Raw genomic sequence first — 24,694 nt, forward strand, 5'->3', positions numbered from 1 at the left:
TGTGTGTGTGTGTGTGTGTGTGTGTGTATTTTTCAGAATCCCATCTCCATGCCTATAAGCCATTAAACATGCCTGCCTTACCCCCTTCCTCTTCATCAATGTTCCCTGGCATCCAGCAGCCTTGGGAACCATAGACAGCTGTGCACTACCCTGGCTACTATACAAAGAAGCATCTAGGAGCTACTGTTCCATTTCCAGATGCACCCTCACACCCTGTTCAGGTGGCTCCTCTTGACTCAACCTCAGGACCCCTCCACGCTAGCAGGGGCCCAGCCTTCCCACCTTCCAGTAGCCACACTAGCAGCTGAGTTAAGAAAATGGAATAAAATTCTTTTGTAAGCACTGCTGGCTTGCCACTGTCACCTTGGGTGAGAAGGCAGCACAAGTGAGGCGTCAGGTACGGTAGGGCTGCATCCCCTGTGAGATGAGCCTGGGCATATAGGGGAGAGTGCATCCACACTGCGTGGGAAGAACCACCCTGGACATAGGCAGCACCATCTCAGGGAATACGGTTCTGGACTGAAGCGGGGGAGGGGGTGGAGAGCTGAGGACCAGCATTCCTCTCTCTGCTTCCTGACTGTGGATACCAGCTACCTCGTGTTCCTACCATCATGCCTTCCCTTCCATGATAGACTGTGTACCCACAGAATGCAAGCCAAAATAATCCCTTCCTTCTTTAAATTATCTCTGTCAGGTATTTTGTCAAAGCAACAAGAGAAGCAGCTAACATACCACTCTTTAACATACCACTCTTCTGAGTCAGAGGATCATGAGACAGACCTGACCCTGTGGGGAAGGTACTCAGGAAACAAATGCATCCCGAAACCCTTGAAGTCATCTGCCTTCCAAAAGGAATTCAGTAACAAAGATGGGGTCTGGGGACAGTGGTGGATCTAGACCTTCTTCTTGGCAGACATCATTTGAGCAACTCTGTCAACTTTCCCTTGTAGGGCCTGAGAAAGTCAAAACAGAGCTTGGCTCTCCATGCAGGGATTCTCTCTTACTTTCAACAGAGCTGAGTGACCCGAAGTGGAGAAAGAGCCTCCTAACAAAAGAAGCTCAAAATCTTAGGGTCCTGGGCCTCTGGAAATACCAGCACAGCTTTCTTTTCTTTTCTTTTCTTTTTCTTTTTTTTTTTATTGTTAGTTTATTTATTTAGAACAGTATTGTTTGGTTTTACCCTAGGTCCATGGGCTATCCAGTCTCTGGTTCTTGGTCACCCAAGCAATGCCAAGTTTGGGTTCCATCTTATGGAGAGGGTCTTAAGTCAAATCAGATATTGGTTGGATAATCCCACAAGTGTTGTGCTACCATTGCCCTAACATATCTTGCAGGCAGGACATCACTGTAGATCAAAAGATTTGTGCTTGGGTTGCTGTTTATATTTTTCCTTTGGAAGTCCAGCATGACTTTCTAAAAGGCTCTCACCAGAGGCACAGAGCCTCCTGTCTCAGACTCTCCCCATGGAAAATCTTCAGGTGTGCTTCAACATGCCTGTCCTACCTGTCTGCCCTCCACCCAGGTGCTCTGGTACATCCTCCAACTTCGGGATTTTTTTTGGGGGTGGTGGTGGTGTTATTGTTGTTTGTTTGTATTAAGGAAGCATTTCTCTGTGTAGCCCTGGATGTCCTGAAACTCACTGTGTAGACCAGGCTGGCCCTGAACTCAGAGATTAATCTGCCTCTGCCTCCTGAGTGCTGGGACTAAAGGTATCATATGCCATCATGCCTGGCTCCTCCAACTTTCCTTCCTTCCTTCCTTCCTTCCTTCCTTCCTTCCTTCCTTCCTTCCTTCCTTCCTTCCTTCCTTCCCTCCCTCCCTCCCTCCCTGCCTTCCTTCTTACCTTTCCCTCCTTTTTGTATTACCTCAAGTCCCTGCAGGAATTTTATTCCAACCCCGCCCACCACCAATGTCCTCAACACTCAACCCAAGATCTCTCAACAGTTTCTTTCCCTGTCTTTCAATCTCACCAATTAAGAAGCCAGACAAATGGCAAAAAGACAACACTAGTCTGTGGGAGCTCCTGCTCAGTGACTCCCGCTGTGTGGAAGATCAGGGTCACTCACCTTAAGCTGTTGAGGCTCAGGCTGCTGCTGTTGTAAGCAGACAGTGGCTGCTGCGAGAGGCTCTGGGAAGAGGGATGTGGCTGCACAGGCGGAAGGGGCTGCTGGAGCAGGTGGCTGGGGGACTGCGGCCGGGGTGGCCGCTGCACCTGGGGCAGCGGGGCAGGCTGCAGCTGGGCTTCTGGGGGTCCTTGGGCTGGCTGTGTACTTGGAGGAGGAAACTGGGATGGAGCCTCCGTGCGCTGGACCAAGTCTGGGTCTGGAGAGGGCACTTGGAGCTGGGGCTCCGCCTGGGGCTGGGATGGTAGCTGGGGGAGCTGAGGATGTGGGTCTTTGAGCACCACGGGTTCAAAGACGGGCTCTTTGCAACAGTCCTGGCTCTTCTCCTGACTTCTCTCTAGACCCGAGATCTTGGGGACAATCGGCCCTGCATCTTGGTTGTCGTGTTCAGATAGCGTGCCCACACCCAACTCTGGATCTGTATGAGAGAGAAGAGAGACAAAAACAGGAAGGATGCGTAAAGGAAGCAAGGGACACAGAGGACAAGCAAATTGTAAAACGCTTCAAACATTCTCAGCGAGTGCTGCACCTGCCACCCAGCACCCGGATTCCCATAGCTTAGGGATTGTACGCCATTGGTAACTTCAGTTCTCTGGGTTCCAATGCCCTTTTCTGATCTCTAAGGGCACCGGGCATAAATGTGGTGTTCATACATACATGTGGGGAAAACACCATGTGAATAAAAATAGACATGAAAATTTAAAACACCCTAAAACATAACATAAATACATAGTATAGAGGAAAGACACTGCGTGAGTAAGGACTTTTGCGTATGTGTGGAGAAGGAATCAGTACTAACACTGTCTCCAGTGAGAAGCTAAGGAAGTGACTCAGGGGTACAGCTCTTGTCTAGAATGCCACCCCACATCCCAGCTAGGGGCCAGGGGTCTGGTTCAATATAGAGCACCTGTCTAGGATCCCCTATTGAAGGGCTGAGGGTGTAGCCTAGTGTGCATAAAGTCCCACCCCTACTGGAACCTCAACAAACCAAACAACAAAACATGAGGATGGAGGGGGAAGGAGTGGCTTGCTCTAGCCATTGGACCATTTGATAACTACGGTTTGTGGCTTTAACTATGTCATGGATCCAAAGCCTGTTCTTTCAGGATAGCTACACTAAGGCCATGACTCCATGAAAGAGCGATTGCCTTGCACGTACAAGGCCCCAAGGCCTATCCCAAGCAGACACCAAGAGCTCCAAATGACAAAAAATAAAAATAAAAATAAGGATCCCTTTTGCAATAATGAGTATCATAATACTTGGAAATTTTCTTGTTAGAAAAAATTATAGGGCCTGTAAATTTTCAGTGACGTATTCTAAATTTTTACAGAGTGCTCATTATGCAGAAACTACAAATAAGCAAAGTTAGGGAGGAGGAGGGAGAAAGAGAGAAGAAGTTCACAGCAGAGAATGCCACTCTTCTAGAAGAGCACTGTTGGCTCTTTTAAAAATTAATTTAATTTTTTATTTATGTGTATGTATGTGTGCCTGTGTGAACACAACTGCCTGCAGCCAGAAGAGGGCTGTCAAGCCTCCTGGAGCTGGACTGACAAGCTGTTGTGAGCCTCCAGACATGGATACTCGGGAGCTGAGCTCTGGTCCTCTGCAAGAGTAGTGGTTCAGACTCTTAGCCACTGAGCCACCATCTTTGGGTCCCACTGTTGGTGTCTCAATCTATCAGATTTACAAAGAGGAGAGGAACAAGGCTGGGTACTGCTCCAGTTAGCTTTCTAAATCCCACTGGATATCATTTGGCTCTAAGACCCAGAATCTGGTTTGCATGGTTTTACTTCACACAGAATTTCTGGAAATGGAATCACTGTGTTTTGTCATGCTCTCCTACCCTCCGCCATTTTTGAGGTACACTGAGTTTTACAAGGTTGTTTGTTTTTAATACCATATTTCTTTGTAGCCCTTACCGGCCTCAAACTCAGCCATCCCCCTGCCTCAGGCCCCTAAGTGCTCCAATTACTGGTAGGTATCACTATTCTTGATCTTTGAATTTTAAACTTAGAACTTCACCAGAAGCTGCTCGGTACTTGGAGCAGATAATAATAACAACAGGAAGGCGAATCATGGTATTGGTGATGGTTAACCTTAATCACGAAGACCACAGGATTTAGAACCACTGTGCAAACAAGCCTCTTGGCATGGCTGTGAAGGGTCTTTGTAGGTTAGGTTAAAAAGAATCCACCATCTAGATTAGGTTAAAAAGGATCCGCCAGAGCTGTCCAATAGGCTGAGACTGCAGGCTGGATAACGGGGAGAAGTGGGCTGAGCACTGGCGTCCATCTCTCTGCTGTTCTCTGCCGGTGCAACTCGAGCAGCTGCCTCACGCTCCTCCCATGCCCCCCACCTTGACGGACTGTATCGTTGAACCATGAGCCAAAATCAACCTTTCCTTTCTCAGGTTGCTTCCACCTGGGTATTTTGTCACAGAGATGAAAAGGAACTAATACAGAATGATGGTTAAGGGTTTGGAGCCTTCATGGAGATGGTGGTACACATCTTTAATCATAGCACTCAGGAGGCAGAGGCAGGCTTATCTCTGTGAGTTCCAGGCCAGCCTGGTCTACAGAGTGAGTTTTGGAACAGTCATAGCTATGTAGAGATAACCTGGCTGAAAATGAGTTTGAGGCCATCCAGTGCCACACAGAGAAACTAAATCCAAGCAAGAGTAATCCAAAACAAACAGACCCACACACAAAAAAGAAAAGATTGCATTTGTCACAGTCCATAGTTATATAATCATCTAACCTAGTGGTTCTCAACCTTTCTGATGCTACAACCCTTTAATACAGTTCCTCATGTTGTGGTAGCTCCTGACCATAAAGTTATTTTCATTGCTACTTCATAACTGTAACTTTGCTACTATTATTAATTGTACTGCAAATATCCATGTTTTCTGATGGTCTTAGGTGACCCCTGTGACAGGGTCATTCTACCCTCAAATGGGTCACTACCTACATGTTGAGAAACCACTGATCAAAACGTTTTTTAAAAATTTACATTTATTAATTTTGTTTATGTGGAAGGGTGCAAAGCTACTGTGCTTGTGGAGGTGAAGGAATTGGTTCTCCAGCGACCCACATGATTCCACCATGTACATCTTCAGCATGAAATTCAGGCTATCAAGCTTGGCTAGCAAGCACCTATATCCACTGAGCTATCCTGCTGGCCTACATCTATTTTATTATTAAGCAAGCATTTCTATGCTTCCAAGCCTATTATGCCATTATAAAAAAATGACTTCTCACTAATTTCTCCTTTGTTTTTCATTATGGCTTGTATACTTGGAAATTACATGGACAGTGTGGTATAGATTATATTCGATACAAAATCTTTTTTTGGGAGGCAGGGGTGTTTTGGGGACAGGGTTTTTCTGTGTAGGCTTGACTGACCTAGTACTCACTCTGTGGACCAGGCTGGCCTTGAACTCTGAGAGATCCACATACCTCTGCCTCCCGAGTGCTGGGATTAAAGACATGCACCACCACTGCCTAGCACAAGATCTTTATTGTAGCATATAACATCGAACTTGGGTTGGTAAAGGGTGAGCTTTGATGCTGTGGCGAACTGCAGCACGTCCCCACGTCCAGCACCACATGCTCACACACAGGAACTACCTGCGAGCATTCTGTGAAGACGTGCTAAGTCCTGTGAGTTCTTCCCATGGCATACACCAAGGGCTTGGCAGAGGCAGGAGTGGTGATCCCATCACTTGGAAGGCAAAGGCAAGAGATCCGGAGTTCAGAGCCAGCCTTGGCTACATAGGGAGTTTGAGGCCAGCCTCAGAGGCATGAGATCCTCTCCAAATCAAGTAAGGAACCAAACAGAAACCCCTTGAGCAAAATTACACTAAGGAAAAGAAAATATATGGTCAGTTTTGTCTCGGTGAGAACAATTACCAGTGTAAACATGTACATAGACTGACAAACTACATAGCCAAACACGGCTCTGAGCCTGTGATTTTTTTCTCCCCTTAACTTCTCAATGTTTCTATCATGAAAATATATTACCAGGCAAGCAAGGAAGAGAGGTGTTACATTTTATAATGAATCCCTCCACCCTCACTACCAAGATGGCTCAGTAGGTAAAAAGCGCACGCCACCAAGCCTGAGTCTGATCCCCTGGGTCTACGTGGTAGGAAATAAGCAACACCTGCAAGCTGCCTTCTGACCACCATCACGCACGATGTGATATGCATGGCCAAAAAAGCAGAAGGACACACACACTACACAAGCAAACAAATGAACATAATGGGGGGCTGTGTGTGGTTTACTGAACATTCCCAGGGTGGGCTGATCTCACAGGCACCACAGCCAGTGTGCATCCCGAGATCCAGAACGATCACACCTGTTTCACACTTCCCTCCACCCAGCCCTCACACCGATAAAGCATCAGTGCTGAAGGCTCTGCCCAATGCCTCAACAGCAGTCATCTACCAAAGAGACACCAGTTGCCAGTTTGATGGCGGCCGCCTGTGAGGGTAAATCTTGACAGCACGAAGAATCACCGTGGAAACACGTCTCTGGGTGTGTCCATGATGGAGTTTCTGTGTAAGTTAAACTGAGGTGAGAGGACCCACCCTGAGGGAGGGCAACATTGGCTATCCACAGACTGGGGTCCTGCACTGCACAGAGAAGAGAAAGCTAGCTCGGCACCAGCATTCATTACTCCGTACTTCCTGACTGTGGATGATGTCATGAGACACAACACCTGCTCCTGCCACTGGGCCTTCCCTGCCATAATGTACTGTCTTCCTTCCTGAAGCTGTTTCTGTAGGTGTTTGTCCTCAGCCAGAACAGTAACAAATGTTCTGTATGACCTGGCTTTCCTATAGGACAAAGAGCCTTTCATGATCACCCTTGACTGCTAAACATACCATTTCCTTTGTAGCTTTTGGAAAATAAGAGGTATGGGGCCTTTGATATACTCAGTGGGTAAAGGCACTTGCTTCGAGGCCTGATCTGAGTGTGAGCCCTCAAACCCATATGTGGAAGAACAACTCCAGCAAATTGTCATCGGGCTTGCACATGGATGCTTGAACACACACAAAATAAACTTTTTAAAAGATTTTTAAAGTTTTCTTTTTTTAATTTATTACAATTTATTCACTTTATATCCCAGCTGTAGCTCCCTCCCAAGCCCACTCTCCCTCCCTCCCTCATCTCCTCCCATGCCTCTCCCCCAGTCCACTCATTGGGGAGGTCCTTCTCCCCTTCCCTCTGTCCCTAGCCTATCAGGTCTCATCAGGACTGGCTGCATTGTCTTCCTCTGTAGCCTGGTAAGGCTACCTCGCCCCCATCCTGCCCCTCAGGGGGAGGTGATCAAAAAGCCAGCCATTGAATTCATGTCAGAAACAGCCACTGTTCCCCTTACTAGGAAACCCACTTGGATAATGAGCTGCCATGGGCTACCTCTGTGCAGGGATTTTTGGTTATCTCCATGCATGGTCCTTGGTTGGAGTATCAGTCTCAGAAAAGACCCCTGTACCCAGATTTTTTTGGTTCTGTTGCTCTCCCTGTGGAGCTACTGTCCTCTTCAGGTCTTTCATCTCCCCCTTCTTTCATAAGATTCCCTGCACTCAGCCCAAAGTTAGGCTATGAGTCTCAGCATCTACTTTGATACCCTGCTGGGTAGAGTCTTTCAGAGGCCCTCTGTGGTAATCTCCTGTCCTGTTCCCTGTTTTCTCCCTCTTCTGATGTCTATCCCATTTGACTTTCTGAATGCGAATTGAGCATCTTACCCAGGGTCCGCCTTCCTGCTTAGCTTCTTTAGGTGTACAGATTTTAGTATGTTTATCCTATATTATATGTCTAATATTCACTTATAAATGAGTATATATCATGTGTGTCTTTCTGCTTCAGGGATATCTCACTCAGGATGATCTTTTCTAGTTCCCACCTTCTGCCTGCAAATTTCATGATTTTCTTGTTTTTTAATTGCTGAGTATCCTATCTTATAGGTCTATATAAGTGAGTATATACCATGTGTGTCTTTCTGCTTTTGGGATACCTCACTCAGGATGATCGTTTCTAGGTCCCACCATTTGCCTGCAAATTTCATGATTTCCTTGTTTTTTTTAATTGCTAAGTAGTATTCCGTTGTGTAAATGTACCACAATTTCTGTATCCATTCCTCAGTTGAAGGATACCTGGGTTGTTTCCAGATCCTGGCTATTACGAATAAAGCTGCTAGAACATGGTTGAGCAAATGTCCTTGTTGTATACTTGAACATATTTTGGATATCTGCCTAGGAGTGGTATAGCCAGACCTTGAGGTAGCACTATTCCTAATTGTCTGAGAAAGCATCAGATTGATTTCCAAAGTGATTGTACAAGTTTACATTCCTACCAGCAATGGAGGAGGGATCCCCTTTCTCCACATCCTCTCCAGCATGTGTTGTCTGTCACTTGAGTATTTGATCCTGGCCTGGTATTTACTGAGGCCAGAGCTAAATGTTTTCAACAGTGTTGAAGAACTCCCAAATCCCAACTTCCAAACACACACTCCTCAAGCTGGAGCTAGGCTGTGACCCAGAAAGCCCCAATGATGCTCCTGTCTCCATATTTGCCTCAGTGTTGGGGTTGTAGGCACACACCATAGAGTTCTAGGGATTTGAACTAAGCCCTCATGCTTGCATACTAAATGCTCTTACCTACTAAGCCATCTCACCAGCCCCCTTATGTTGAATTTTTTACAGCCCATCTATGCGATAAATTCTTTGTACAAAAATAGTATCTCTTGCCAATTTCATCTGCTTTAGTTTTTTGGTCCTCAGGTGTCATGGAGAAAGAACACACTCCAGTACAAACTTTGAGGTTACAAGTCTCCACAAGTGTAGGGTATGAAAAAGATGGTGACTTTAGCCATCAGAAATAACCTTTCTGACAAAATGCTACAGGTCAGTGTCTGGAGCCCAAGTAGTAGACATGTCACCTGTCCTTGCAACAGATGGTTCAAGTCACGGTAAAAGTGGATTTGAGGCTTGACTGATGCTCTCAGGCAGGCTGTCATCCTTCAGAGAAGCTTGCCGCCAAGTGTGCCAGAGGGGACTGTGCCATTTGTCTCCTTCTTCAACAGCTGAAGGATGTGTCTGTTCGGCCCAGATGCCATGTGCTGCAGCCCAACATGGCTGACGTCTCATCTCCTCCCAGCTCACTTCTGGCTGGACCAGCCTCACTGTAAACACCCAGTTATGCCACCAATCTTTCTCAGCAGCCTACACTCTCCAGGGGCGTTTCCTGTCAATGCCTTGTGCAGTGCCTTTCTAGGCAGCTGCTGGACTGAGAAGCCCTGCACCCAGCCCCTCAATGGAGGATATTAGGCACATGTTCTATGTCTAAACTACATCCCAGCACTTGAAGGAGTGTTTGAATTTTGGGATCATTCTTGCTAAGTTGCCCAGTATAGCCTTGAACTTACTTATGTGTATACATATGTGTATGTGTAAGTGTAGATGCCCACAGAGGCTAGAAGACAGCGTCAAATCCCCTGGAGCTGGAGCTGCAGGTGGTTTTGAGCTGCCGACATAAGTGCTGGGAACTAACCCAGGTCCCCTGTAAGAGACACACGTACTCTTAAGGGCAGAGCCATCTCTGTTCTTTAAAGAAGGAAGGGTCTCTTTAAAACCTACACTTCCTTCAGTTCTGAGCACAGTGCCACACAGAGCCTGAATGCCTGATTTCTTTAACTACATAATAATCAATTTACAAAAATCTAAGCAAGTTTTTTTATAAGAGCAATTCTAAAAGGAAAAAAAAAATCACCATAATGAGAAAAACACTCAATAAACAATTACACATTAAGCCAGAAAAATTATGCCTCTTTGGAGTCGTTTCTGTAATTGGACAGTAGATTGCAATAAAATAATAGCATATAATACAAGCCAATGGGAAATAATTAGATGTCATTTTGATGGTTAAGGATGCATTTTCCATATATAATAAAACTAATGTTCTGGTTTGAATCATAAAGGATTCTAATAGCTTGGTTATTTTTGTATTACAAGGGGATAAAAAAGTAGGGCGATCAAAAGCATAGAGCTTTTTAATAACCAGGGACGGGTGGGGCCCTGCTGGTATGTGTCTGTGGTGTGCGTGCACACGGACTCCACCGTCAGCTTACAGACATGAACACAAACAGACAGAAAGAAAAATAAATAAAAAAACAAACAGTGTCACACCAGGGAATGGTTATACAGAAGTGCCATAGCACGTTTATGCCTGTATGCTTTATTTTATTTTTAGCTATTTATTGTTTAAGTGTATATGAGTGGTGTGTGTGTGTGTGTGTGTGTACATGTGTGCAATTGTGTTGGAGAATAGGGGAGTCTTCTTCAGTTCTTACTTTTTAGAAGACTGATTCATAGCCAGACGTGGTGGCTCGTGCCTTTGCTCACGGCACAGGTAGATCTCTGTGAGTTCAAGGCCAGCCTGGTCTACACAGGGAGTTCTGGCATAGCCTGGCTACACAGTGTGGCCCTGTCTCAAATTGTTTTTTAAATTAATTTTTACTTGTGTATATGGAGTGGTGATGGTAATATGCACAAGTGTGTAGGCGCCTAGAAGCCAGAAGAGGGTTTGGGAGTTACCCGCAGGCCACTGAATGTGGATGACTCTGCGGGTAGAGGCACTTGTAGCTAAGCCAGAGACCTGAGCTTGACCCTTCAAACCCAGTGGAGAAAGAGGCTTGTCTTCGAGCTGTGTCCTAACAGCCATACAAATAAGCTTGCCCAGTCTCCACCCCAAAGTAAACAAAGCTGTGGTCATGGGTGTGCCCAACCACCCTAGTGCAGGGCGCACCGAGACAGGCAGGATCACCGAAGCCTCTAGCCTCCCAGTCTCACCACTCACTGAGCCCCTGTTTAAGCGAAAGGCGCTGTTTGAAAAGAGATGGTGGCAGGCAGACCTCCATGAGCTTTAGGACAGCTTGGGCAACAAAATGAGACCCTATCTCACAGACAATAAAGATAATGTGGACAATGACCTAGGAAGATACTGACGTGTGGCCTCCGCTTGCACGTGCATGCATACAATACACACACAGGAAAACATGCAAAAAGTAGGCTCGAGATGCAGGGCAGCAGTGCAGGGTTGGCCTGGAATCCCCAGTGAGTGGCTGGGAGTGTGTACTTCCCTTTCATGGAAAAGCAGCAGGTTTGGTCCAAACACAGCTCCTGCCTCCGTCATAGGAGGCAGGAGCATGGCTCATGGGGAAAGAAGCTTGCTAAGCCTGAGGGCCTGAATTTGATTCCTAGGATCCACACGACGAAACGAGGGCCAACTCTAACAAGATGTCCTTTGACCTTCACATACGTTCACACGCACACCTCATAACAAATTAATAAATTTATATTTAGCATAGCAAAAGAGACTCGGAACATGCCCTAAAAAGCAAACTACATGAATTTATACGTGTCTTTCAGGGTGTATGCCATATGCGTTTGGATAGCTGCCGAGGCCAGTCCCCTGGAGTTGGGATTACAAGTAGCATGAATCACCCAACATGGGTGAGTACTGGGAACTGAACTTGGGTCTGATAAGCTATCTCCTCAGCCCCTGGGGCTCCCTGTATAGTCAGCCTTGCCCAATAAGTGAGCTCCAAGCCAGTAAGAGACCCTGTCTCAGAGTCGATGGCTCCTGAGCTATACCATCGTAGTTGTCTTCTAACCTCCACTGGAATGAACTTGTGTGCATGCTCACCCACACCCACACCCACACACACACACACACTCAGTCTTCCTTAGTGCCTTGACAAATAGCACATACATGTCTATTAAATTTTCAAAAAAGACGGTGTCATGTCACCCAGTCAGCCTCCAGCTCCTGTGTAACTGAGAATGGTCTTGATCCTCCTGCCTCCACTTCCTAGGGGCTGGGGCGACAGGTGTGCACCATCTCTCCTGGATCACGCAGCATTTGGATGGACCCAGTGTTCCACACATGCAAGCAAGCTCTCTAAGCTAAGCTAAGCTAAGCTTTCTAACCAGCTAAGCCACATGCCCAGCCCTTCATCTTGGCTTTTTCAGTCTGTCAGTGATGAGATGCCATGTCCCAGACAGCGAGCTCTCCAGGCCCGCGCTTTGCATTGGATCTCTATGCACTGAATACACATACAGCAGAAGCACCCACACATCGGAGAATTCATGCTGGAAAGAGCCTGCAGTTACAGACTGTAAGGAATGGATCAATGCGTGGACCAACCTCCAATGTGTTGCAAAAGGTATCTCAGCACTGTCTTCCTCAGCATGGTAATTAGCTTATTAGTATGCAGAACTAGGGTGTTCTAATGTTCCTGACTTGCTCCTTGCACAAAATATAATAAGCACATTATAAGCTAGGTGCTTAGACGGAGACAAGTGATGTGTTATAGAACTTGGTCCTCCCAGGAAAACAGCTGGCATCTTTATCACATCAGTTGTGCCTGCCTAAGCATCAATCAGGATCCAGCCTGTCGAAGGTTGACATTCCCTCCTAGGAAGGGGGGGGGGTATGTTGGTGTGCAAGTAATTCAACTGGCCTGCCCTCAGGGGCCTTTAGGGTCCTGAAAATCACCTATGTCAGGCACGCCCTCCCACCACCATGCTTCTCTCTCTCTTGCACTCTCTGCTTGTCTTTGCCTCCCCCCACCACACTCTTTTCTCTCCTATGCCCTCCCACACTGTCTCTTTCTCTCTCCACCCTAATGCTCACTCAGACTATAATTCTTCTCCCTCTCTCCCCGACCACTTCCTTGTACCAGATCTGTTGCACAGCCCTGAATTCATGTAATAGGGGTGGTGGTAGGAAAGGTCATTAGATCCTTAACAGAGATACCAGCCATCCACTACTCTCAGCTATCTGTAGACAATTCTGCCCTAACTGCACCTGGCCTGGGGCCTGAGGGACTCTGAGGTGCTGGAGTATACAGTCTGAAAAAGGCTAACTAAGGGGGCCCATCTATGATGTTACACAGAAGCCATGTTGATGACGACTTTCCAGTGAGGCTGCTTTTCTGTTACACACTACTGTCAGTTACCCATTGCCCATGCTGTGAGTGAGCCCAATAAACTCACTGGTCTCCCCAGGGTGAACTTTGCTGTGTTGTTGGGAACCCTTATAAGAAAAAAGTGTGTGATGTTACTTATTACAGCCAGGCACGGTGGCTTAAACCTTTAGTCCCAGCGCTAGAGAGAAACAGACAGTTGGATCTATGCGAGTTTGAAGCCAGGCTGGTCTACAAAGTGAGTTCCAAGACAGCCAAGGCTGTTACACAGAGAAAGCCTGTCTTGAAAAAAACAAACAACAACAACAAAAACCCAACAACAAAAACAATCCAAAAGAAACAAAAAATAAATAAACCCACAAAACAAAATTTATAATACGCACACACACAAGCACACTAGCCTTCAACAGAGGGCTCTGTCAATTCCAAGAGCCAAAAAATTTTAATTTAATTAATTTGCATATTAATATGTTTATTGCTAATTGGTTACAACCTAATAATGAATCTATACTGTATTTCACTGCTAATTAAAACCTCAATAAAACAGGCAAGGACTCTTCTCCATGTCAAGGTGAACTCTGAGTCCCCAGGGCTCAGAAACACATCTCTCCCCGCCCTAGAGACTTCACTACCCCATGTGCTCCTTGGTGCTGAAGATACACAGGGTCCAGCTGTGTAAGGGTGCATGCTGGGATCTGTAAAAACAACTTCTATTCGCCTGCTTCAGCCGTTGTTTCAGAGGTTTGTTGCCTCTGTCTGCTAACCTAGAAGCTTCTAGCCTCCGTACAGTCTAACCGAGGCCTAGAGTGTTTTCAGCCTCCAAGACTTACTGCTTAATAAGCTCACCCTTTCTTGTTCTTCCTGAGCTCTGGGCTGGCTGGTTCTGGCTCAAACTCCTCTCCCAGCTGACTTATACAATCTGGCTTCTCTCTCAGCCCCTGAACTGCTCTGCTTGGCCTCAAACTAGCTCCAGCAGTCTGGCTCCTTCTCATTCTCTGGCTCGTTCTGCTTTCAACCTCTCTCTGTAAAACCCTCCTGGTAAAACTGCCTCCCCTCTCTCTCTGCATTGCCCCTGAAGTAGCTTCCCTTTCTTCTCTCTTCTCATGAGAGTTGGGTATACCCTACTCTGTCAAGTCGTTCTCTGATTCACTTTTTCTGCACTCAAACATCTCTTTCAAACATGGGTGCTTCCTTCTACAAACTAATTTTACCTTCATTGTTTGGGATTAAAGGCATGTACCACCATGCCTGGACGTAAGCTTGTCTTTATCTGAAACTTGCTCTATACCAGGCTGGCCTTGAACTCAGATCTTCTTGCTTCTGTCTCCTGGATTAAAGCTGTGTTTGTATTCCAGCTGGATCACACAGACCTAGAAGGTCTTTGGATGTGATCTCTTGCCAGAACAGCCATGTTCTGAATTGAACTTCTTCTACAGGGAACTGAACCCTGGGCTTCCTGCCTTCTAGATGAATACTTTATCCACTGGCCATTGCCCCAGACACAGCTCAAGATTTTCCTTCATCACACAGCCTGGGAAGGTAAATCCCTCCTGACCTGATTCCAGTTCCCATAGAATTAACACTTGACTCATTTACATATAACAATTCAGTAGCAATGAGTATAATGGAGCCATTTGTGACAGTCAGTTTATACAACTTTACACAATGCAGAATCACCTAAGAAAGTCTCCGTGAGGGATTGTCTGGCCTGTGAAGCATATTTGTGATATTCTTTAAAAAATTTTTTATTTTGTTTTTATGTATGTGTGTATATTTGTCTGAAGATATGCTGTGTGTGTAGGCTAAAACTGGAGTAACAGGCAATTGTGAGCCACTCAATGTAGGTGTTGGGAATTGAACTTGGGTCCACTGCCAGAACAGCAGGGACTCTTAACCGCTGAGCCATTTTTCCAGCCTCCTGTGGGTGATTTTCTTAATTAGGTCAATTGAGGTGGTAATGCCCAACCTGAATACGAGCGGCCGTAATTCCCTTGTTTCGTGTCCTGGACTAGATAAGGGTAGAGAAGGGGCTGAGCAAAGCATGCATTCACTTACTTGACTGTCAATATACTGTGAGTAGCTGTTTGGCATTTATGCTGCCTTGACCTTGCTGAACCATGCCCTAGCCTTTCATTGGCTTATTCTAGGCAGGGATTCTATTACTGAGCCCAGCCCCTCACTGGGGATTCTAGGCAGGGGCTCTATCACTGAGCCATACCCCCAGCCCCCTCACTGAGGAATTCTAGGCAGGCATTCTATCACTGAGTCATGCCCAGGGCTCCTCACTGGGGTTTAGGCAGGTGCTCTATTACTTGCACTACATCCCAGACTGTTTACTACTTAGCCTCATCCCAAATTCCAAGCTGTGATCATTAAGTTATTAAGTACTGCTTGCTCTCTGTCTCCAAGAATCTGAGCAGCACCCCAGCTCTAATAAGACACCCCTGAGCAGCTGTTTTCTCTGCAGACACATTCCCTCTTTTGCAAAGCCAAGTCCCCAAGAGGCAAACCTTTTTACACACTCCTCCGCTGCCTAGGACCATTAAAAGCCTAGGGTGTGGATGTTTATTATTCTTGAATGGTGCATAAAGTGATTCTACCAAGCAGGCAATGCTGAGATCTAATTAGCCAGCTGATTAGAATTAGAGGGCCTGTAGAAGCTGAGTAAGATACAAAATTGGAGAGGCCAGGTGTGGGTTTCTGTGAGTTGACAGTCTCCTTCCCCATGCCACAGCTCCCGCATGGACAGAAGGGCGACTGCCCATGTCATGTGTACCTCATGTGTTGGCTAGGAAAGCAGATGACTACAGTTACAATTAGCAGGAGAGAGAGAGAGAGAGAGAAAGGAAAGAAAGAAAAAAAAGAAAAAGAAACACTTTGAAAGCATAGTGCACAACACACTTCCACACCGTGAACACTCTGACTTCGACTTCTTTTAAAAATCAGTGCACGCCTGAGCCAGTATCGTAGCTCTGTCCCGCAACCCAAGCATAAGATACCTTCAGGGACTGGGTCTGACTCTCTCCAACCATCAAGAGCAATAGGCTGCACGGTTTTGGAGTCCTCTGGGGCCTCCCACACCAAAACCCTCAGAGGGAGGTAACTCCATTCTCAGAATACGTGGCTGTGAGTGCTCAGGCAACCATGGCAAGCCTCCATCAGTTCTCACCTCCCAGAGAACATCCTAGAGCATAAAGGAGCATTTAAGACTCAGAGGCCAGGGAGAAAAGCTGGGAAGCGCTGTGTCATCTGGGCGTGACATGGCTGTTGCACACAAGTAGGGAGCTGAAGGAAACCCGCACATCAAGCCACCTCTAGCTGAGAGATGCCGGCAGGTGACGGCTGGTGGGAGAAAGAGTCACTCTTCATTGGGGGAAGTGGCTACTGGTAGATTGTCCATCCCTGAAATATGACTCAACACCATACTGGGACAGCACTAACTGGACTTAGTGGATTATTTGTAAAAGCAAACAAACAAACACCCAAAAACATGAGGTTAGGAGGAAGCTACTATTTGATGGAACCCGGGGGAGCTGGGGGTGGGGGGAAGCAGGGGTGACTATAATCAAGATACATATGTATATGAATGAGATTTTCAAAGAACACATTTAAAGAAGTGGCACATGCTGCCTGGTATATTTTGGATGCTAGCTACCACTTAGGAAGCAGATGCTGGAAGACTATAAGTTCAAGCCCAGCCCAGTGTGAGCTATAAAGAAAGATCCTCATTCCCACTCCCCCCGGAAAAAAAAAAAAAAAAGGGAAAAAAGGAAGCTTCATAGAATAAAAGGCTACATTTGTAAATCCTGTATGATAATGGTCTAGGGGTCCAAGGTATATAAAGAACTATTCCAAATCCACAATAACAACAAACAACCTATTTTAAAAGTGGGCAAAAGGGGCTGCTGAGATGGCTCAGTGAATGAGGGTGCTTGCTGCCAAGCTTAGTGATTTGAGTCCAATTCCTTGAATTCACAGGGAAGAAGGAAATAAGGGACCCCCACCAGTTAGGTGGGGCTGTCCTCTAACCTCGATGGCCAAGCTGTGCCCATACAAATAAATGCAACAGAAAGGAATTTTTAAAACGCAGAAAGGACTTGAATAGGCACTTCTTCAAAGAGGACCTACACAAACATCTCAGGAGCAAAGGGAAAGATGTTGGACATCACCAGTGGTCAGGAAGACAGAAGTCCAAACCACAACAAGCAACCACACCCACTATAATGAGAAACAGAAGCCAGGAAGAGGGCAAGGTGGAGCTCTTCCCTAGCCACAGTGTTCAGGCTCTGTGTGGCACTGTGCTCAGAACTGAAGGAGGTGTAGGTTTTAAAGAGACCCTTCCTTCTTTAAAGAACAGAGATGGCTCTGCCCTTAAGTACGTGTGTCTCTTACAGAGGACCTGGGTTAGTTCCCAGCACTTATGTCGGCAGCTCAAAACCACCTGCAGCTCCAGCTCCAGGGGATTCGACGCTGTCTTCTAGCCTCTGTGGGCATCTACACTTACACATACACATATGTATACACATAAGTAAGTTCAAGGCTATACTGGGCAACTTAGCAAGAATGATCCCAAAATTCAAACACTCCTTCAAGTGCTGGGATGTAGTTTAGACATAGAACATGTGCCTAATATCCTCCATTGGTGGACCTTCAAAGGCCACAACGTATGCCCCTCTCCCTCTATTCCCACTCATCCCAGTCAATACTGCTTCCCCCCTACCCCCCGCCAAGGGTCTTGAGTTGAGTGAGACAGAGTCTCAAGTAGCCTATACTGGCTTGAAACTCTAAGCAATCCTCCCAAGTGCTGGGACCAGGAGGATCTGGAAGAAATCAGGAACTCAAAGTCATTATTTGCTACGTAGTTAGGTCAAAATCAGCCTGGGGTGCAAGAGACCCTGTCTCCAAAGAACAAAAAGAACTGGGTCCTGCTCTGAAGGAGCCTACAACTTACTGAAAGAACAATTAAAATGAGGAGTCTGGAGATAGCTCAGTAGGTAAAGTACTTGCTGCACAAGAGTAAGGATGTGAGTTCGATTCCCAGCATCCAACATGGTGGGCTATGCTTATAATCCCAGGGCAGGGGAGATGGAGACAGGCAGATCCTTGGTTTTTTGTTTGGTTGGTTTTTTCGAGACAGGGTTTCTGTGTATAATAGCCCTGGCTGTCCTGGACTCCCAAACAAAAAAACAAAAACAAAACTTAAAAAACAAAACAAACAACTATTAAAAATAAATAAATAAATCTTGATAGTAAAACATCTGAAAGATGTGGCACTCCATGCTCATAGAACTAGAATTCTGGAGGTTGACACAAGATTGTCCATGAGTTTTGGCTAGTCTGGGTTCCAGAGCAATTTCCAGGCCAGTCTAGGCTACAGAGACCTGTCCCAAAACAACACCAACAACGACCGCCAAAAACCTGGACTGCAGCAGGAGCTTTGCAGGTGGAGGGTTTATTTAGCGCACAGGAAGCCCTGGATTCCATGCCCAGCATACCATATAAACTGGATATTGGCCTATGCCTATAATCTCCACACTCGGGTGGCGAAGCAGAAGGGTCAGAAGTTTAGAGCCATCCTCAGCTATTTCGTGAGTTCAAGATCAATCTGGACTACATGAGATACTGTCAAAACAAACAGCAAAAAACAAAAACAAAGAAAGAAAATAAAACAGGAAAAAAAAAAACACATTACTTAATCCCTCCTTAAAGAGGAAACGAATTTACAAATTAAATCAAGAACAGTGCAATACTCTGGAATGTTTTCCCCTGCTGTACCAAGCTATCTTCACAGTGTGAGTTTTCCAAAAGAAATGGAAAGGAGCAAACACGGCCACTCTCATCTTCTCAACCACCTCTGTGTGGGTTTTGACTGACCTGATTTTTCTTTTATTCTTGCTTTTTTTGCTGAGGCACTAGCTTCCATCTCTGGAAGAGATTAATGGGTACCTTCCTCAAGTACTGTGTTACAGCATGACTGATTCACTCTCTGCTGTCTAAATCTTTCCACATGTTCCTGTGCTACTCAGCACACCTGAGCGCCACTTCCTTCCCGTGTGTTCATGTCTACACCAGGCTCTGGAAGGCAGCAGGAGGCAAAGTGTAGGAGTCCACTGATAACTTGCTTTGCAAAGCCCAACATATCTTGGGCTAATCCTTTGACATGATTAAGGGAAAAGTCTTTGTCTTTTTGTTTATTTGCTTGTTTTATTTTTCTTTATTATTTCTGGGGGTGTGTCACACTCACCACGGCACCTGTGGAGGTGAGAGGGAAAATTGGCAGGAGTCAGTTCTCTCCTTCCTCCATGTAAGTTACAGGGATAGAACTCAGGTCATCAGGTCAGGTCCATTTCAAAGACCTGACTTCCACCTTGTGAGGAAGGGGCTGTCTGACGCTGGGCCAAGCACTCCTGGCTATCTGGTCCACAAGATTCCCAGGGATTCTCCTGTCTCTCCCGTATCTCTGAAGCCCTAGGATTGTAGACAGGCGCCACAGCATCAGGCATCCAAATCCAAGTCCTCGGGACGCACAGCTAGCTTCTAGAGTCATCTCCCTACCCTGTTTTTGTTGCGGTTGATGCTTCTCATATAGCCAGGCAGAGCTGAAATTCATTTATGTAGCTAAGTCGAGCCTTACATGTCTTTCCCTCCTGCATCCGCCTTTCAGGGCTTGGATCAGAAGTATGTACTAACATGATCAGCCTGGTTTTTCGAAGAGAACGGTCTTATGTAACCATGGCTGGCCCGGCACTTGCAACAATCCTCCTGACTCAGCTTCCAGAGCACTAAGATTAATGTGGTGTACACCTGTAATCCCAGCACTCGAGGCAGAGGCAGGTAGATCTCTGTGAGTTCAGGCCAGCCTGGTTTAAAAAGTCCAGGATAGCCAGGGCTACATAGAGAAACCCTGTCTTGAAAAACCAAAACCAAAACCAACAAAGAAAAGACTAAAAGCATGTGACACCAAACCCAAACAATTCTTCCAATCTTGACACACAATTAAACAAACAAACAAAAAATCTCTGAAACTTAAGTTTTACAAACAGCTCTGTAATGAACAGTGTTGGCTTGCTCTGACAAAAATTTGAAATTTAAATACCCACCTGGGCACAATTACTGTTGCAGGAACCCACATGCTGGCCCCAGTGGGACTGTCTAATCTGTTCAGAATCAGAATGGTGCTTCTGTATTCCCTGATGGTGGGATGGAAATAACCTTTCTCCTTTAGCCTTGCACAGGCTGAGAGTCAGCCACCTCCAGGGCCAGGTCATCACTAGGCCTCCCAGAATTCTCATTAGCCTCCCACACTTCATTAGTGCTAGCTGAAGGGGAGGATGATGACAGGAACTTGGCACAGACAATGGAAAACAAATGTCTACCTAGCCTTCCTAGGAGCTCAACTTCACAGTGTACCTGATGAAGGACAGGGATGGGGACTGACTGGAAAAGAGTGTAAATAAGATCCCCCATTAACCTCTATACTCACCTCTCAAAAGAACAAACATACAAGATCCGTCCTCAGTGAGGAGCACCTGGCTGAGGATATTACACAGTCAACTTCTCCACCTTGACAATAACATTCTGTAACCTTGCATTTCTACATTTCTCTGCATATATGTATGTATGTATGGATGTATATGTTAAAAAAAAAAACAGGAAGAAGAAGCTATTGATTTGAGAGGAAGCAGGTGGAATGGTGTGAGAGATGACATAGGGACTTTTCGGGAGGCAGAGAAAGAGAAACGACATATTTTATTTTAATTTTTTAAAATACTCTCATCTAGAGCTCAGTGGGTAGAGCGCTTGCCTTACACATGTGATGGCCTGAGTTTGATCCTCAGAACTCATGTGAAATTGCATGTGTCTGTAATCCCGGTGCTGCTCTCTAACCAGCCACCTAGATTACATGTGGGGCTCTAGGTGAATGATGCATCTTTAGTGTCACAGGAAGTAGATGAAACCTGAGGAACAGTACCCAAGGTTGTCCTCTGACCTCTATGCACACATGCAAGCACTGAAAAAAAAATCCTCAGTGGTTAAGGGCATACACTACTCTTGCAGAGTTTCCAACACCCACATCAGCTGGTTCATAAACCAGTTCCAGAGCATCTGATATCTGTGGTATCCTTGGTTACCTGCACTCACACATCTGAATACCCACAAACAGACATATATACATAAATACAAATAAATAAACATTTAATAAGAATTGGGTACAAGAAATTCCTCTAAAATTAGATCAGGTCTTAAGGCTTCTGTTACTTATAATTTTTCATCTTCTCTGCTCTAAAACTCAAGGACTTAAGAGTCGACAAGATTTCTTTGTGTGTGGTGGAATTTTCATTTACAGTTGAGTTCCTGGGTGATTTTGTGTGTGTATCTGTTTATGTTCCTCCAACCGTTATTGCAAGCCACAGAAATTTAAGAAGGCCAAGGGCAGATGCTACGTTGATGGGAACCACCAAAATACGTAAAAGGTAATTATATATGGCATGATGGATTGCTTAACAGTGGTCCAGTGTGTTTCCACACAGCAATTCAGCAAGTCATACATAGGGGGTGAGCCAACATTTCTTAATGTGCTCTCTCTGTGTATCAAAATATTCCTTTACCAGTAAACAAGCATTTCTAATAAACACATCAATTATCTCTTTGTAAAACCTTCTGAAGGTTGAAAGTGTTGAGTAATGGCATTTCAGGCACTAAATATTTTCTATTTAAATATTTTCTATTAAATATTTTCTATTTAAATATTATTCTATTTAAATATTTTTCTGCTACCCTGTTGAAATGTAGGGGGTTGGAGAGTAAGAGGAGGAGGAGCTAAGCGCTAGAGACATGGCTCAGACTATCAAGCGCTTGCCATGCAAACATGGGAACCCGAGTTTGATTCCCAGCACCCGTGTTAAAGGGAAGTGGGGATGTGCAAGCGTAATCCCAGTACTGAAGACACAGATCAGTGCTATCCCACTTGCAAAGTTCCCAGCCAGTGAGAGACCCTGTCTCAAAGAAAAAAACCAAAACCAAAACCAAATGACACCTGAGAAACAACAGCTGTGGTTGTCCTCTGGCCCCCAGGTACAGTGGATCCTCCCAGACATGCACCTGGCTGGGCTTAGCAAGGCACAGCTAGACTCCCAGCATTTCACTTGGGTAGCAGAGGCAGGAGAACTGCAGCAAGTGTGAAGCCAGCCTTCGATACACAGCTGAGTTCCAGTCCAGCCTGAGCTACATAGGGAGACCCTGTCACAAACACTCCTCAATGTAAAAATAATTCTAAATTTATAATTCTAAACTCACACCTTGCACACCGAACATTTCAGATACTGACTCCTGTTAAAATGTATCGCAGCTACCTTTCTTCCTCCTCCCAGATGCCTTACTTAAGACTAAGTCCATGCTTATTCGATTCCCCCCAATGGGGGGGTGGGGAATTGGGTTACATCTGAACTTTCAGATTCTCTATGGGATTCTCTATCATGACAAAATGACACTAAACTAAAGAACATTCATTTTAAAATTTGACGTAACTCTCAAAAATTTAAAATCAGATATATAATCCCAGATAGTCTGAGGCTGAAGCAAGTCCAAGGCCTGCCTAGCGAGAGAGTGAGTTCAAGGCCAGTTTAGGTAACTTAGAGACCCTGTCTCAAAATTTAAAAAGAGAAGATCTGGGAATATAGCTCAATGGTATAATACTTGCCCAGGATCTTCTAGTGGGAAACTACAGGTATGGCTAAGTAGAAAACTGCATGAAGTCCCCCAGAGGGGCTGGGGTGTGGCTCAGTGGTAGAGATCCTACCTAGAAACCCTCAGGGAGGGCCTGGTTGTATGGCACAAGACTCTAGGTTAGATCCCCAGCACCCTAAAGGTGTGTGTATGAGGGGATCAGATATATCAATCAGTATTGGCAAATTTTCCAAATGGAGTTCAAACCAGATTTCCAGCATTCCTGAATGTCACTGCGCTCTTCACGTCAGATAAGTTTGTTAAGATCCTGAGGCATATGTAAAAAGAACAGGCATTTGGTGTGGACGGTCACAGGACAGGGGCTTCACAGTCACCCTAGATCTCATTAATTCTTACTATGTAATTTTCTTTTACAGTTGCCCTTATCATAATGAATTAAGGGCCTGCCATCTATTTTCATTTGACCCAAGGCATTCTTTTAAACGGGCTGTTGATAGTCTCTGATGATGGACGGTTCCAAGCTGATGACATTTCAAATGGGCCTTTAGGGTGCTGACAAAGGACCTTCCCTCTGTTCAGCTGGAGAACTCTCTTCCAAGATCTACCTCAGAGGACACGAATAAGCTGTTCTTAAGAGTCCAATTTAATTTATCAGCATCTTGAAGGGAAGGTCATTTTTTCTGTTTCACTGGAGGCCTAACTTCCTTGCTCTGGTCCTAAAAAGGTCTATACACTTCTGTTTTAGGTAGATGGGCTTTTGAAATGTGAATTGATACACCATAAGAGCCAGAATGCCAGGCTTGTGGGAGGAGCTGCACCTCCAGCCTGCCTCAAATTGTGGCTTCCAACTTTGGGGAGGAGGATAATAGGGCAAGCGAGACAAATATGTCTACCCGCAGCTGAAGCTACTGACCTTGTGAGCAGGAGCACCATGGTACCGTGTTGAGCCTAGAACTGATTCTTTAACACTTTCCTGGTACTCTCAAAATAAAGAATGATGAAGCAGGGGGTAAGGTTCAAATGGCCTTTCTGGGAGCATCCCCACCCATAAAGCACTGCCAGTCAACCAGGTGGCAGGCAGAGCATATGTCTGAAAAACGAACTCTTAGAAAAAAAACTCTTAGTTGTCAACTTACGCCTCTGCATAACTGGACACGCAGGTGATTAAAATGAGATGCGGCAGGGGAAAGCACGTTCCTGGTGAGGAAACGTAATCCAAGCCTATCAATCAAACAGAAGACCCCACACACACATCGCCCTCTTCTTGTCTCTTCAGGATTGCACCCACAAACACATGCCTATCTACAGACAAACAAATATGCTCATGATTTAAAATATTTTTTAAAAGAAAGATGTACTACTTAGGTCTTTCATACCTGGTAAACGGGAGGGTTTTCTGGTATTTATGAAGGTAGTTACTGAAAACAGAACGAGTACATGGGGCTCTTGAGGTGGCTTAATGTGTAAATGGACTTACAGCCGAGATTTAACACCAGAGTTTGATCACTGGTACTCACATGGTTGAAGGGGAGAACTGACTCCTAAAACTTGTCCTCTGATCTCTATGCACACCACGGGCACACACAGATAAATAAATATAATGCAATATAAGAGTAAATAAACACTATTAAACATAGTGTCCTCACAGACATAGCAAGATTTAAAACTTTTGGATACTCGCAGCTTAAGGGTTCTGAGCCCCACTTCCCTTCCCAATTAATCTTTCAACCTGCTACTCCAATCTAATTAGACAATACTACCTTGAGCTGTTTGCCAGTTTCAGGGCTACCTGCACAAAAGACACTAATCTTGACAAATGGGGGGCGGGGGGAGGCTCTTAAATTCAAATGGAATCTGGAGCTCTCAATGACCTCTGAACTGCACCCATTCAATA

At 45.5% G+C, this 24,694-nt stretch overlaps 1 protein-coding gene across 1 annotated transcript in view; it reads right to left on the reverse strand.

Moving 5' to 3' along the window:
• Window positions 1–24,694, reverse strand: part of Auts2 (activator of transcription and developmental regulator AUTS2) — a 1,016,386-nt gene that overhangs the window by 2,953 nt on the left and 988,739 nt on the right. Inside the window, exon 7 of the mRNA XM_055606033.1 lies at window positions 2,067–2,541. Within this exon, the coding sequence (XP_055462008.1) occupies window positions 2,067–2,541 (475 nt within the window). The remainder of the gene's footprint in view (window positions 1–2,066; window positions 2,542–24,694) is intronic.

The sequence above is a fragment of the Psammomys obesus genome, unplaced genomic scaffold, assembly GCF_907164565.1.
Source record: "Psammomys obesus unplaced genomic scaffold, mPsaObe1.curated_primary_1811, whole genome shotgun sequence".
NCBI lineage: Eukaryota > Metazoa > Chordata > Mammalia > Rodentia > Muridae > Psammomys > Psammomys obesus.